General features: G+C 30.6%; 2 protein-coding genes across 2 annotated transcripts; both read left to right on the top strand.

The window, feature by feature from the left end:
• Nucleotides 1-2,182: 2,182 nt before the first annotated feature.
• Nucleotides 2,183-4,697, top strand: LOC144998587 (syntaxin-32-like). Its single transcript, XM_078958330.1, has 5 exons — nt 2,183-2,719; nt 3,200-3,450; nt 3,656-3,828; nt 4,058-4,270; nt 4,478-4,697. Exons 1-5 carry the CDS (start codon nt 2,464-2,466, stop codon nt 4,635-4,637), a joined length of 1,053 nt encoding a protein of 350 aa, XP_078814456.1. The 5' UTR covers nt 2,183-2,463; the 3' UTR covers nt 4,638-4,697.
• A 3,935-nt stretch (nt 4,698-8,632) lies between these two features.
• Nucleotides 8,633-11,370, top strand: LOC144998536 (uncharacterized). The gene is made up of 3 exons (XM_078958280.1): nt 8,633-9,671; nt 10,423-10,654; nt 10,752-11,370. Exons 1-3 carry the CDS (start codon nt 9,336-9,338, stop codon nt 11,123-11,125), a joined length of 942 nt encoding a protein of 313 aa, XP_078814406.1. The 5' UTR covers nt 8,633-9,335; the 3' UTR covers nt 11,126-11,370.
• Nucleotides 11,371-14,442: the final 3,072 nt, after the last annotated feature.

The following is a 14,442-nucleotide window of genomic DNA, read 5'->3' as shown; positions in this document are numbered from 1 at the left end:
CAGATCTGTATCGAATTTGTCGCGTTTGAAGAGTAGAGACTAAGTTTCGTCCATATCTTTCACATACGAGCTACGTTTTTTACCGTATTTTTATCCTTGAGCTCATATTAACGAGATCTTGAATTCTCGTTTAGACTGTTTTGGTTAAAAATCGACCGATCTAAAATTCGAATTTTGGGTTATGCACTGCTATGCTAAATCTTAGAAAAATCATAATTTCCTCATACGAAGTCAGATTTGGACGTTCTTTTTACGCACACTCTCGGTTTAACATATACTACGACTTTCGTTTAGATCGCTAAGGTTAGAAAGTATTTTATCGTAAATTCACTTTTTACGATTCATAGTGTCGTGTCGGTTTTGCCGTAGAACTGCGACGAGTCATAACTTCATTGTTATAACTCGGATTTCAACATTCTTAATATTTACGAAACCCTTTCTGATCAATTATTTGTTATTTTGTTAACCATATTTGATAACATATACTATAACTTGGTAAAGATTATTTATTTTAAGTGGTCGTATACGAAAAAAAAAAAAATAATAACGTTTATTGTCACTAGATCACTCCTCTGTCATCTCCATCCACGTATGATCAATTATTTGTTATTTTGTTGACCATATTTGATGGAATACATATGAAATAACTTTTGCAAAATATCATTGGAAATAACAACTTGAGTAAAATTATTTTCTTTTTCTTAAATCCAAATTGTTGGGATTTGTTTATGTGGAGTTTGTATGCCGCAAACATTTATAGTAAGGTCTAAAGTAATATCATAACTAAAATCCGAAGGTAGCTCTCGTAATAAATATTTTAGATTTGTGTTTCATTTGGTTAAGAGAAATTAAATTGTCTTCTATCTTTTATGTTTATGAATATCCCTACCCGTTAATATTATGATACGTGTTAACATTCTATATCTATTTAACTAACACTCTATATCTATTTAACTATCTCATTAAAAGTATATTATGAATATACCAAATAAAATTAAATTGAATGGTTGAATGATAACAATATCATAATATTAGGGATAAGAATATTTATAAGCATAAAAGGTATGAAACAATTTTAATTCCACTTTCGACTAATCATATCAAAAAGAACATAAATTGTTGGGATTTGTTTATTTAAGGTTTGTATGGCGCCAACATTTATAGTAAGGTTTAAAGTGATATCATAACTAAAATCAATAGGCAACTCCATAATAAATATTTTAAATTTGTGTTTCATTTGGTTAATCATATAAAAAAGGAACATGTCATTTTGCAACTCTTATTCCTTTAACTTTTTTTGTCATCGAGTAAATTTTATTGAGAACTAATGGCTTAGTGGGGTAATAGACACTCGATAAATAAGTTGTTTTTTCTAAAAAATGATTATCATATTCCATAAAATATGGAGTACACCCCATCCTAAGGAGATTGGAATCATGAAAAGTTTTTAAACACAAGTTTTGCTATACATGATTTAAACATCAAACAAGTTTGAATTTCATCGAATGATCATGTTGTAGGTGAGCTCTAACGGTATTTCACGAGCTTGGTGACAAAAATAGTAATACTTATTTTGTACAACATTCATCATACCATCATAGTTAACATACCTCTAAGTTTTAATATTATCTATTTTGTAACTTTTAGTCTGGTTGTACGATTATATTAGTAGTGTATGCATAAAAAAGACATTAATCAATGAATACACTAGTATTATATGTCATATCATACATTATCAAATAAAATTGGAAAAAAAAAAAAAAAAAAAAAAAAAAAAAAAAAAAACTTTATATTATAATTCATAAACCAGAATTATGCCATGTAAATTCCTATATAAATTCGAACCGGAATTGCATTACCGGATTATAATGCAATAGACGATAGTTGAAAGCCATGGTGACTTTTTAAATTAATATTCCAAATCTGGATTTTAATCGGATAAAAGTTCGGGAGTAAAATCCGATTTCAGTTTTCTGTGGTTGTTATCCAAACCCGACTTGATAAAATATTGCCCGATTCGGATATCTAATAAACGGATTTGAGGATATAATTTCGGATATCCACAAAACCGATCCGGTTTGTCATCCACCGGTTTTTGGTAATTATTTCGGGTCGAAAAGGAGACCGGTAATGCATGATCGCCCGATCCATCTCAACATTCAAATACACAGAATTTCTTCTCGGTTTCAATCTCGACAGATCTTCGTTCACATAAATTCATTGTTCTCTCTTGAAGATCTGATCAATTCAGATCATCTAGGGTTTTGATTCGATTCAATGCATAGTCAAACATCCAAAAGATGCATATTCTAATATTAGTTTTATTTTAACTTCGATTGGATATAGAAGTTTCGAGTTCTCTATGATTTCATCATGCCCCCTGAAATCACTCAGCTAGTTTAGGATTTTTAGGATCAAATTCCCCCTTTTCTTCGATCCAATATAAATACACATTGTTATACGATGAATGTGAAATCCTCGCAAGGTTCGTCGTATAGAGATCGGACGCAGGAGTTTTCTAGCATAGCTGAGAGGCTAAGAAAGTCGTTACCATCTCTAAATGCGTCGGCGAGTGCGAATAACGGGGGTGTTGGGGTTTCTACCAAAGCTGAGGGACCGAGATCAAAGGTTGCAATCCAGACGGAATTCAACAATAGGGCTTCTAAAATTGGATATGGAATTCATCAGACGTCGCAGAAGCTAGCGAAACTTGCAAAATGTGAGTTATTAATCAATATATTGGGAAATTTGTATGCACGTGTGCTTTAGCTTCGTATGAACATGCAGTATACGGATTAGAACTCTTAAGGAAATATTAATGTCTAAAAATATCAACACAGAAAGTTTGCATTTACTATTGGTGATTGACATGTTCATAATTAAGCTTCCCAGATGCCTTAATGTTGCTCCTTATTTGATCACAAGCTGTGATGTTGCATTTGCTTTTGAATTTGCAATGAAAAGTGATTTTGGAAACTGGAAACCCTATCTCACTCACAAATCCATACTATGTGCATTGGCATTTGTGTTATGTAAGTAGATAGAGTTTCTCCATGCATCATTGATTGTGTGAAATCAACAAATTAGATCACCCCTTATAAATATTTGCAAGTAATTAATCAGACTTGATAAAATCTAAATTAATAAAACTACATTGATATTTCTTACATGTAACCCTAAATCCTTTTTCTCTTTGCAGTGGCAAAAAGGACCTCTGTCTTCGATGATCCAACAATGGAGATTCAAGAATTAACAGGTGTGATCAAACAGGACATCACTGCACTGAATGCAGCTGTGGTGGATTTGCAATTAGTTTGCAATTCACAAAATGAAAGCCAAAGCATTTCAAGTGACACAACTACACATTCAACTACAGTTGTTGATAATCTCAAGAATCGTCTCATGGGTGCCACAAAGGAGTTCAAGGAAGTTCTTACAATGAGGACAGAGGTGTAATTTTGTTTCATTACACATCCAAGAATCTAAGGTCCCATTTGTTAATAGGACAAAAATTGCAACTTTTTTGCCCCACCCAAAAGACTTAAACGCCCTTGTCCCGTGTAACAAACTTGGCCTAACAACTCATGCTTTTTTTTTTAAGAATCTTTCTTTATGTGGCTTATATTTGTCATGTTTGTGATCTTTTTGAGTGCAGAATTTGAAGGTTCATGAAAATAGAAGACAGTTGTTTTCTGCAAGTGCTACAAAAGAGCCTGTAAATCCTTTTGCACGCCAACGTCCATTGGCTAACAAATCAACAACTAATTCCTCAAATACCCCTCCTCCTTGGGTTACCAATTCCTCAACTTCATCTCCACTATTCCCTAGGTAAATGATTTTAAATATATATATATATATATTTGAGAAAATAACTGCAGACTTGGGAAATGTAAAGAAAAAGTAAATGAAGGCGAATTTGTAGAAAGTTGAGAGACATAATGAGAAAAGCCTCATTTTCCTGACTTTTTCTATTAAGTCATTCTTTCTATATCAAGTCAAAAGTTGGATTTAATAATTTAATAAATAACATACCCTTGATTCTGTTTTAACATTCCAGGAAACAGGGAGATGGAGAATCTCAACCGTTGTTACAACAACAACAAAGTCAAAGTCAAAGTCAAAGTCAAGAAATGGTTCCATTACAGGATAATAGTTACATGCAGAGTAGAGCTGAGGCTCTTCACAATGTTGAGTCAACAATTCATGAATTGGGCAACATTTTTACACAATTGGCAACCATGGTTTCTCAACAAGGGGAGCTTGCAATTAGGTACCTTTTTTTTTTCCATTAAATAACGTCTGAATAAATTAAGGGAAATTAAAAATTGAGGGCAAATCTGTAAAAGGTTAAGAACTTAATGGGATAACTCAAAAGAAACACAGAATACATAGCTTACGTTTGAACAAATTACTCTTTCATATATTATGTGCTTCGATTTTGGTATTATTAATAAATGAAAATTGAATAATGTGATAGGATTGATGAAAACATGGAGGATACACTAGCAAATGTAGAAGGGGCACAAGGGCAATTAATGAGGTACTTGAATGGTATATCATCAAACAGGTGGCTAATGATAAAGATATTCTTCGTATTAATTGTATTTCTTATGATTTTCTTATTTTTTGTGGCCTAACAATATCAATGTTTCTCTCAGTTTGCATCTATAACAACAAATATCATTTTTTTCCAAAAATTCATGACAATGAATACAACTCTTTCCATTAAAATATAAATTATAAGATAGCCAAAGTACCTATTACATGATAGCATAATCATGTAATGAAAATAAAATTTGTGGGTGATTGTGAAAATACATAAACACAAAAAGATTTTTAGGGGAGAGTTTTCTTGAGTGTTCTTTTCAATATTATAGGATCATATATGGGTGAAGAATCAAGTGTTCTTATTTAAAAATACTTTGAAAATTTTGCTTTCTTGTTTGAAAATATTATAAAGCTTTTATTTAGTTGTGTGATCTACAATATTGTTAATGTCTCTAGGACCCAACAAGTGGTCTTTATAACATATTTGAATTCATTTAAAGAAGTCGTGATAAATCTTCTCATTTTGTGTTTAAAGTCGTAACTTTTACAAAACAACTTTTCATTTTCAGTATTTTATATTTCTATTGAAAATTCGTATGTTTCTTCTTTAAAAGGAGTTCCTTACTTTGATGTACATCACATTTCTCGTTTGAGAAACTTGTTTATGATCCGTCTTCAATCTATTAATTCTCACATTATAAAGATCATTTTTATTGGTACCCATGAACCTATGCTTCTTGTTAAAAAGGATAATGAAGATCCATCTTTATGCATGATCCAGAATCTCATAGATCAAATACAATTACGGTGATAAATACCTTGATGATCTTGTCTCAAATTATAATCATGATATGTTGGGGTGACAATTCTCGATATGACACACAAATAAATGAGTTTGAGTTGAGTTTTCTGACCCTTCAACCTGCATAACTCGATGGCTTAGTACTTGGTTTTGCAGGTTAACCAGTCAATCCGTATATTATATTATGGTTAATAAAACATTTTTTCTTATATTTCTTTTGTTCTTTTCTTAGCTTTGGCGTATTTTCAATTTGTCCTAAATCTTGAACGTAACTTTAATATGTTTCATTCTTTCTCTCTAATTAACGACGTGAGTTTGAAGCCGTAAAATACTAAATAAACGAGGCGTGTAATATGATTTCTGATTAAAAATTTGAGACTTTCAATGTGTTTTATGAAATTTTATGTGTTTATCAGTTTATTTTTTTGGAATTCGGATGTGTAAATTTGTTTATTTTATCTAGAATTTTCCCTAATTAAATGAGCATGATTCGCAAGCCTAATTATGATCAACGAACATGATTTTGACATGTGAGGCCATGATCTCGTACTTGTGAACCCGGGTTTGACTTATCTAGGTTAGGTTTGAACAATACAACATGATTATTTATATGGATCTTGTTCTGATTGAGTTTTCTAACCCACTAACTCACGACCCACCACACTGTATATGCATTTTGAGAATTAACCTGCAAACCGCACCACATAAATTTTAAATTGCGTTATGCGGTACGGATAGTACGGTTTGATTCGTTGTTCAATATTATGAATTATGATTTTTCCCACTTTATAAGTTTTATGGTGTAATTATTCATTTTTTAAACAATTACTAAAATAGTATGTTAGATAGTTTTAAATTAATTATTACTTATGTAAAAATAACTAATAAAAGTACATATAAGTTTATTTTGTAATCGTACAGAAAACGTTTTCATCACACTTTGCATATTTAATTTAAAAAGTGAATAAATTAATTTGTGAGTGTAATGCATAAGCTTAGTTGTGAAGTGTTTAGGGTGCATATAGATAGTTCAATTCATTAGTTTCGAGAGTAAGGGTAATTTTTATTTATATATTTACTTATTTGGATAAATAAAATGATGAAATTAATAATTAAAAAAATGAAATTTTGAATTTTTTAAAGTTATTTTGCATTTTAGATTTATTTGTTTTTTGATCTTCAAGATAAGTGGCTAGGATCGCATCCTATATCTTAGAAAATTAAAATGATCTCAAATGAACATATCTCTCTCTCTCTCTCTCTCTCTATATATATATATATATATATATATATATATATATATATATATATATATATATATATATATATATATGGTGCGGTGCGGTTTGAACTATGATTTTATAAATATAAACCACAAACTGCACCGCATAATGCAGTTTACAAAAATTACAAACTGCAAACCATGCCATGAACGTTCAAAACCGCATTATATGGTGTGGTACTGTGTGGACGGTTTATGTAGTTTGATGCACACCCCTACTATGATTATAAGAGAATGGATGTCAAAGAAATATCCCTTGATAATTCAGTTCCATTATAGGAAGAAACCTATCACGGTTCGAGATCGACATTGCTACTGCTTGGCTACTTCTTGAGTTCGTTCGCCAGATAACTTCGAAACCCTAGTTAATGAGAGTGAATAAGACAACCTTTAAAGATATCACATTTAATGATAGATGGAATTACTTACAAGGCCTTCAAAATATATTTTTCTAACTTATTTAAATGTCAATTCAATTAAGACATCGGCTTAGCCCGTCATATGTCTAAAAGTGTTGTAATTGACATTAATTAGTTAACATTAATGACCAATTGCTAAAAAAAAGTTCGAAGACCAAATTAAGATATACTGTAAAGTTGGTTGTGCTACATTGTTATTTTCCCAAGAATATTTCAATGTGAAGTGCAAGTGTTATTTCAATGTGAAGTGAAGTGTGGAACCAACATTAATTTAGCATTAGATAAAATATTGATAAATGTATCACTTATCAACCATTACAAAAGAAGTAGCCTATATCTAGACCCTTGAGACCTTACATATTTATCAGTCTAGCACATATTAGTGGATCTACCCTACCAGTGAAGGGGCATTTTGAATCTATTTTTAACAATATCGATTAAACCGAACCTTATTTAGTTTGATTATTAGTAATTTAAAAATTCTTATAAACGTGATTAACCGAACCAAATGAAATAAAATCCAATTAAACCAAATAAAATCCAATAAGATTATTCTTAAAAACCTCCTTAACCACACAAAATGAACAACTTGACAAAAAGAGCCATATAACGACCAAAATCATAATTTTCAATGTATATCATATAACTAGGTGTAAAACTCGTGTATAATACACGAGTTGTTTAAAAAAATAAAATATTAAAATGTAAATAATAAGTATTTTTAAAATAAATTTTAAAATAAGGAATGAAGAAACATATTAATTTCATTTTTTATAGTATGTATTACATTTGATACTTTACATATATAAGTATAAGATTATGTGGTTTTTTATTTTTAAAAATTGAAAAAAAAACATAAATTGACATGTGGATATTATTTATTTAAAAAATATCACAAATTAATAAGTGTCAAAACTAATTAAAGATTGATATGTGGCAAAAAAAAAAAAAAAAAAAAAAAAAAAAAACTCCTTCATTTACTAAGAGGATATAAACATTTTTGTAATTTACTCTAAAAGATAATTGTCTTAATTTCGATTTATTTTGCAACTAGGTGTAAGATTCATATATCATATGGGTTCATTTAAAAAAGGTAAATATGAAATTTCTAAACATTTGAAAAAGTTTGAATTTATAAGAAAAATTAAAAAAATATTGAATTATTAAAATTAACGTGTTTTTTTTCTTTTAAATTTAAACAAATAATTTAAATAAATAAATAAAAGAAACTAATGAAGTTTTAATTTAGATATATTGAAGTTAGAAGAAGTCAATAATTGAAATTAATATGTATTTATTATTATTGCAACTATTAAATTTAAATATCATGTATAATTTAATAAAAAAAACTATAGTGAAAAAAAATTAATTAAAAATAACTAGAAAAATAACATATAGAATTTTAAATATGTAAAAAGATTTTTTATGAGTAGATTTTACTATAGAGGGATTTTACTATAGAGGGATATAGACGATGTAATCCTGAACGTTCATCACTACATCTAAAGTAGACGGTCAAGATAAGCTCAAGATTTTAGAAAAAAATGAAAAAAAAATAAATAAATAACTCGCAAAGATCATACTTCATGCTTCATACAGCAAAACACCAGCTCGCTCTCGCTCTCTCTCTCTCTCTCTCACCTAAAAACTCCCAAACACAAAAATCATCAAATTTTCGTAGAACCAGCTGATCGTCGTCCGAATCCTAATTCAACAATCATTCGATATCCTTTCTTTCAATCGCCATCTTCTTCTACCTCTCGATCCGTTGCCATTGTCAAATTATCGAAAACCCTAATCATTTTCTTTATTTCGCAAAAAAAAAAAAATCAATCAATCATCGTCGATTTGGGGGAGGAGGAGAAGAGATCGTCAATCTTTATTATTCCAGACTATAATCAATTTTAATCGATTTTTGATCTGGGTTTCCGATCCTAATTTTGTGGTATCGGAGTTTTGTTATTGGTGTTCTCGTGATAAAATCTTATTTTTCCTCATATCCCCAAACGTAAAGCGCAATCATTTTCTTTTGATTTTATCCGGAACTCTAGTTTGCGGTTTAGTTTAATCGAATTAGATTTTCATTTTATTGATCCCCATTGCAAATCTTGTTTGCTTAAACTAAATAATCTTTGCCAAATTTTAGGTTTGTGCATAGGTGTATACTGCGATTTGCATATAGAAGTTTGTTTTCGTATAAAAAAAACACAAAACAAAACCCTGGGTCTTTTCGAGATCTTCGAAAACATTTGGAGTGCATTTCATATCGAGTTTCTGAAGAAAGATGGTCGGTGGTGGAAACAGAAAGGATGATCCGATAGCAATTAACAGCACGAACGTTTTTGCTGCTCTTGGAAGTCTAAAGAAGAAGAAGAAGTCTGATAAAGAGCAGGGTTCTTCGAAGAAGGGAAGTAGTTCAAAGAAGAAGCAGGATAAGGAGAGCAAAGCGGAGAAGGAGCAGGTTTTCTGGGCTCCGGCGCCGTTAACGGTGAAATCATGGGCGGATGTGGACGATGAAGACGATGATGATTACTATGCAACAACAGCTCCGCCTCCTGTTTGGGGCGCCGGTGCTGGAATGCAACAAGACAAGGTTAAAGGAAATGAGACCCCAGTTGAGGTGAGTTTTCATTCAAAAGGTTTACTTCATTTGCATCTAAATCTGTATATTGTGCTATTGCTTTGATCTTTCATGAGAAATGTGCGATGACATTAGATGCGATACTGATTCTCTTTGATTGGATGAGTTTATTGAAAGTGATTGTCTCTTATTGAATAATGAGGATAAGATAGTGTTTAGATGTACTTATTATGCCCATGAAGTTGTCATAGTTAGTTAGTTACTACCGATGGTGCTCTTTGATTACTTAAGGAAGTAATAGATAAAGTAAGAGCATTAATGTAATATTGATAATTAGTTTTTTGTTCCTAGGATTTGAGCCCTAAATATCATATGATCATAAGCATACATTGTAGGGCATGAGAGTTAACTTTGTTTCTAAGTTATTGTTACTTTTTTTTTTACTTTATTTTGTGGGGATATTTGCATGGCTTGTACTTTCATCGACCACCTTCTTCATAATAAATAATTAGGGCTTATACGCACGTGTAGAGAGAACAAATTTTTTTTATTTATTAATGTCTCCTTTCATTATTTCTTACTTATCGAACACCATCTATCCTACTTTATTTGAATAGAATTTGCCATAAATGGATAGTATACGGTTTTCAAAATACTTAACTGCTTTTAATCTTTTATATCTACCAAACAAGGCATACTGATTGCTAGTGATTAGTGAAAATGGCGATTATTAGTTATATTGTTGCTAAAACAACTTCTTGTGTATAATTTGTGTAATTTTGTTATGCAGGAAAGTGAAAGTGAAGATGAAGGTCTTGATGATGAGAATGATGAAGAAAACGATCATGAAGCAGAAAAAGAAGGTGTTGTTGAAAAGGCTGCTGAAAAAGAGGTTGTTGTGCCTAAAGACAATGACAGACAACTCTCCAAGAAGGAAATAAAGAAGAAAGAACTTGCTGAACTTGAAGCAGTTCTTGCAGAATTAGGGTTATCTGAAACCACTCCCCAAGAACATCCCCATGGTAATTAAGTAACCTATTAACAATTTATATCTTCTTTAGAAACAAAAATCTTCCAAATTCTAAAACATTTAACGTTCTTGATGCATCTGTTTTTCAGGTGGGACCCAAGAGAAGGTGGAGAAGCAAAATGGAGAAGAGGAGAAGAAAGACAAAAATGCCCCTGGTGGGGAGAGCAAAAGTTCCAAAAAGAAGAAGAAGAAAGACAAGTCTTCTAAAGAGACCAAAGAACAACAGGTCTCCAATGGGCCTGAGAATTCTGTGGCATCAGAAGAGAAGGTGGAAGGGTTATCTGGAATTGATGTGAAAGAGAAGTTGAAGAAGGTGGCTGCTGCTAAAAAGAAGAAGTCTTCTAACAAGGAAATGGATGCTGCCGCTAGAGCTGCCGCCAGTGAGGCGGCGGCAAGGACTGCCAGGCTGGCGGCTGCTAAGAAGAAGGAGAAGAACCACTATAACCAGCAGCCTGTGAGGTAAGTGTGGTGTGATATGATATGCTTTAAGTGGAGAGCATGGATCGTTAATAAACCTTTCGTTTTGAGATATGACTTTTTTACATAGCGATATTTTTGGTTTTTGGATTTGGAAATTACTAGAGATTTTAGGGATTTTATCAGACTTTATTGGTAGTTTTTATTTTTTTAAAGATTTATTCCTTGTGTAGAGAGTAGAAACACCTATGGATGTTCATGTTGCTAAATCTTGAATTTTGGTTCATGGCTTCTTTTGTTGTTTTTGTTTGTTGAATGTTTTTATGGGTGTCGAATCGGATAATTGTGTCATGTGTTTTTGGTCTGACATAACAAACTTTTGTGTAACATGAACCTATGTAGGTAATTGCATGCTATAGCGTTTAGTTAATTGCCTAAACCAAAAAAACGATTTGTTTTGACATGATCTAATTAGGAAAATATTCAATCGGTTCTTTTGTTTCCATATACCATGACACAATGTGTCCGTCTTCCCTCTCAAGTCCCAAATTCTTGATCTTTCTAAATTTATGAAGCTTCCCACTTCCACTCACTCACTCCCTTGAGTTGCAAGTTTGTGATGACTTCCACTTCCACTTAGACAATGTCTGGGTTGCATTGCCAATTGCGTTGAAGACTTAGAAGTATTGCAGTATGATTAATTGTCATATTGTTTAATCATTTTATTTGCTAACTTTGAATGTGTTGAAGTATCATCAATTGTGTGACATTGGTAACATGTATATGCTTATGATCTATGAAGTATGATTAACTAATTATGTTGTTATGTTGTGGTGCGAAGTATAACATGTATATGCTTATGATCTATGAAGTATGATTAACTAATTATGTTGTTATGTTGTGGTGCAAAGTATGATTAACTATAAGTATGGAAGTATGAAGTATGATTACCTTATTAACTAGATTGGATTGAACTTTGAAGTATGATTAACTTAGTGTCTTTTGTATTATGTTTTTTAAGTTTGCCATATTATCATATGTCTTCTCAGCGCTACATAACCTATTTTATCATTTCAATATGTCATATCAGCGTTCTATGCAACGTTAGTAGTGGCAACCGGGTAAAGCCACAGGGTAAACAAGCAATATTGCAAAGATTATAAAACATAGTTTTTAAATTCTGACAAAAAAACGAACTTTCAAAAAAAAGTTAAAAACATAGTAAGTTTTGTGTAATTTAGCCTAAAACAAATAAGAACATCACGATATAAGATCTCATTTTTCGTAAAACATAAATAACACATTTTTTGAATTTTTTGATTTTTATTTATTTATTTATTTATTTGTTTTTGTAAAACATAGAAGAACCCTTTTCTATTTTATTTTTGTAAATGTTGCAAAAAACCAACTTTTAGAAAACATAAAAGAAACATGATAATATATTAATCAACAAAATTGAACAATTTATTTGGATTGTCTTACATTTATCAGTGTAATCCTATTTATATGAGGTTTAACCTCACTATTTATCAATGAATCAATCTATTATCTTACATGGTATCAAAGATCTAGATTAAAACCTTACTTCTGACAACAACCCGTAGATGCCACCCTCCACCTCCGACGACCTTCTCTAATACTCGTCGGAGGTGTCGTCATTATGTTACTTATTTTTCCGTTTCTTTTCTTCTCCGTCTAGATAATAAAAAAGTCGGGTGGCACCAAACCAAAGCCCTTTCATCGGCTTCTTCTACTGCATCATCTCCTTCCGCCTACTGCTTGGCTGGCCACTTCTTCGGATCTCTTTTCTGATTCATCCCCCTTTTTGATGTTGTGGTTGCCTTTCTCCAATGACACCTTCTCTGCCAGGTAGGGATGGCAAAAGAAACCGAACCCGATCATGAAAATCGAAAACCGACATATTAGAGTCGGGTTTGGGATCGGTTAATCGGGGTCGTTATTGGGTTTGATATGCTTTTAGAAAATTTTTGCGGGTTTTGTTACGGGGATGGTAAACAAACTACCCGTCCCGATTACCCAAAACCAAAACCGAAACCCGTTACCTGAAACCGTTCATATGATTATATATATATATATATATATATATATATATATATATATATATATATATATATATATATATATATATATATATATATATACTAGGTTATAACCCGTGTGCTATACGGTTGATATTTTTTATTTATAAATATAATATATGGAAGTTTATTTATTTATTTTCCAATGGGTGTTCCAAATCTTAAAAAACAAAGATCATTTTACAATGTAATATGCTATAAATGATAGTTTTTAGAAAGTATAATGTTATAAAAAAATATTCCTTTTTTAATTTTCCACTTCATGTTTGAAATCCTCTAAAAATGTAATTTTACAAAGTAGGGTACTATAAATAATAATTTCCATAAAATCGAATGTTATAAAAGAAAATTTGTTTTTTTTCCACTTCATGATGTTCAAAATCCTCATAAAAAACCATTTTAAGAAGTATAATAAAAGCATAATATTTTTAAAAAATGGCCCATATTTATTTATATATACTAATGGATGTTATTTTGTAAATAATATAGTGGTTACAAATATAATTAATATATTATAAGATAATTAGGAAATACAAGTTAGTCACGATGAAAAAATAAAATTTGTTAGACTAAATATAAGCAGCACAAGAGGAAATGATAGTATGATCGCAATGTAAAAAGTTGCAAATAAACAAAATAATATTAAGCTTTTTTGGTTAAAAATCTATTCTAAATTAATATTGAATTTACACTACTCGTAATCTTTTAAACAAATTATCAAATATCCTAAGCAAAAATTAATATGTACGTTATACTTTTTTTACAAAAATACATCATATAATATACGACCATTTAAAACAACTATTATTACAATTTGTTTCACTATCATAATTGATGAAATTAGCACCGGTTCTTTATTTCATTCACGAATCAAAAACTATTTGGCTACTTTCAAATTTGAAAGAACGAATATAAATGTGCCATTACTTGTATGATATAGGAACTTAGATACAGATCAACACGACTTACCAATTCAACAATTTAATATATTAATGTTTCAAAATGTATACATTTGAAGCACGTTGAATGCATTGTTTCATTTTCACGAATAGTGTCATTTCGACTAAAAGTTTTAATTTTGTAGATTATAAGTTGTTTTAAGTTAAAAATGAAAAAACATAATTTTTTCTTTCAAAACATAAGTATATTATTGTTTTGGTTTAGAGTAAAAGTATGTTTTTGTTTTGGGTTTAAAAAAATGTTCACATTCACAAACTTATATTAATTTGGCTTTGATTTTCAAAGAGTGCTTTTATAATACGCA

Source organism: Lactuca saligna, chromosome 5, assembly GCF_052625555.1.
Source record: "Lactuca saligna cultivar CGN05327 chromosome 5, ASM5262555v1, whole genome shotgun sequence".
NCBI lineage: Eukaryota > Viridiplantae > Streptophyta > Magnoliopsida > Asterales > Asteraceae > Lactuca > Lactuca saligna.
The sequence above is the reverse complement of the archived record's forward strand: the minus strand, read 5'-3'. Positions and strand labels throughout refer to the sequence as shown.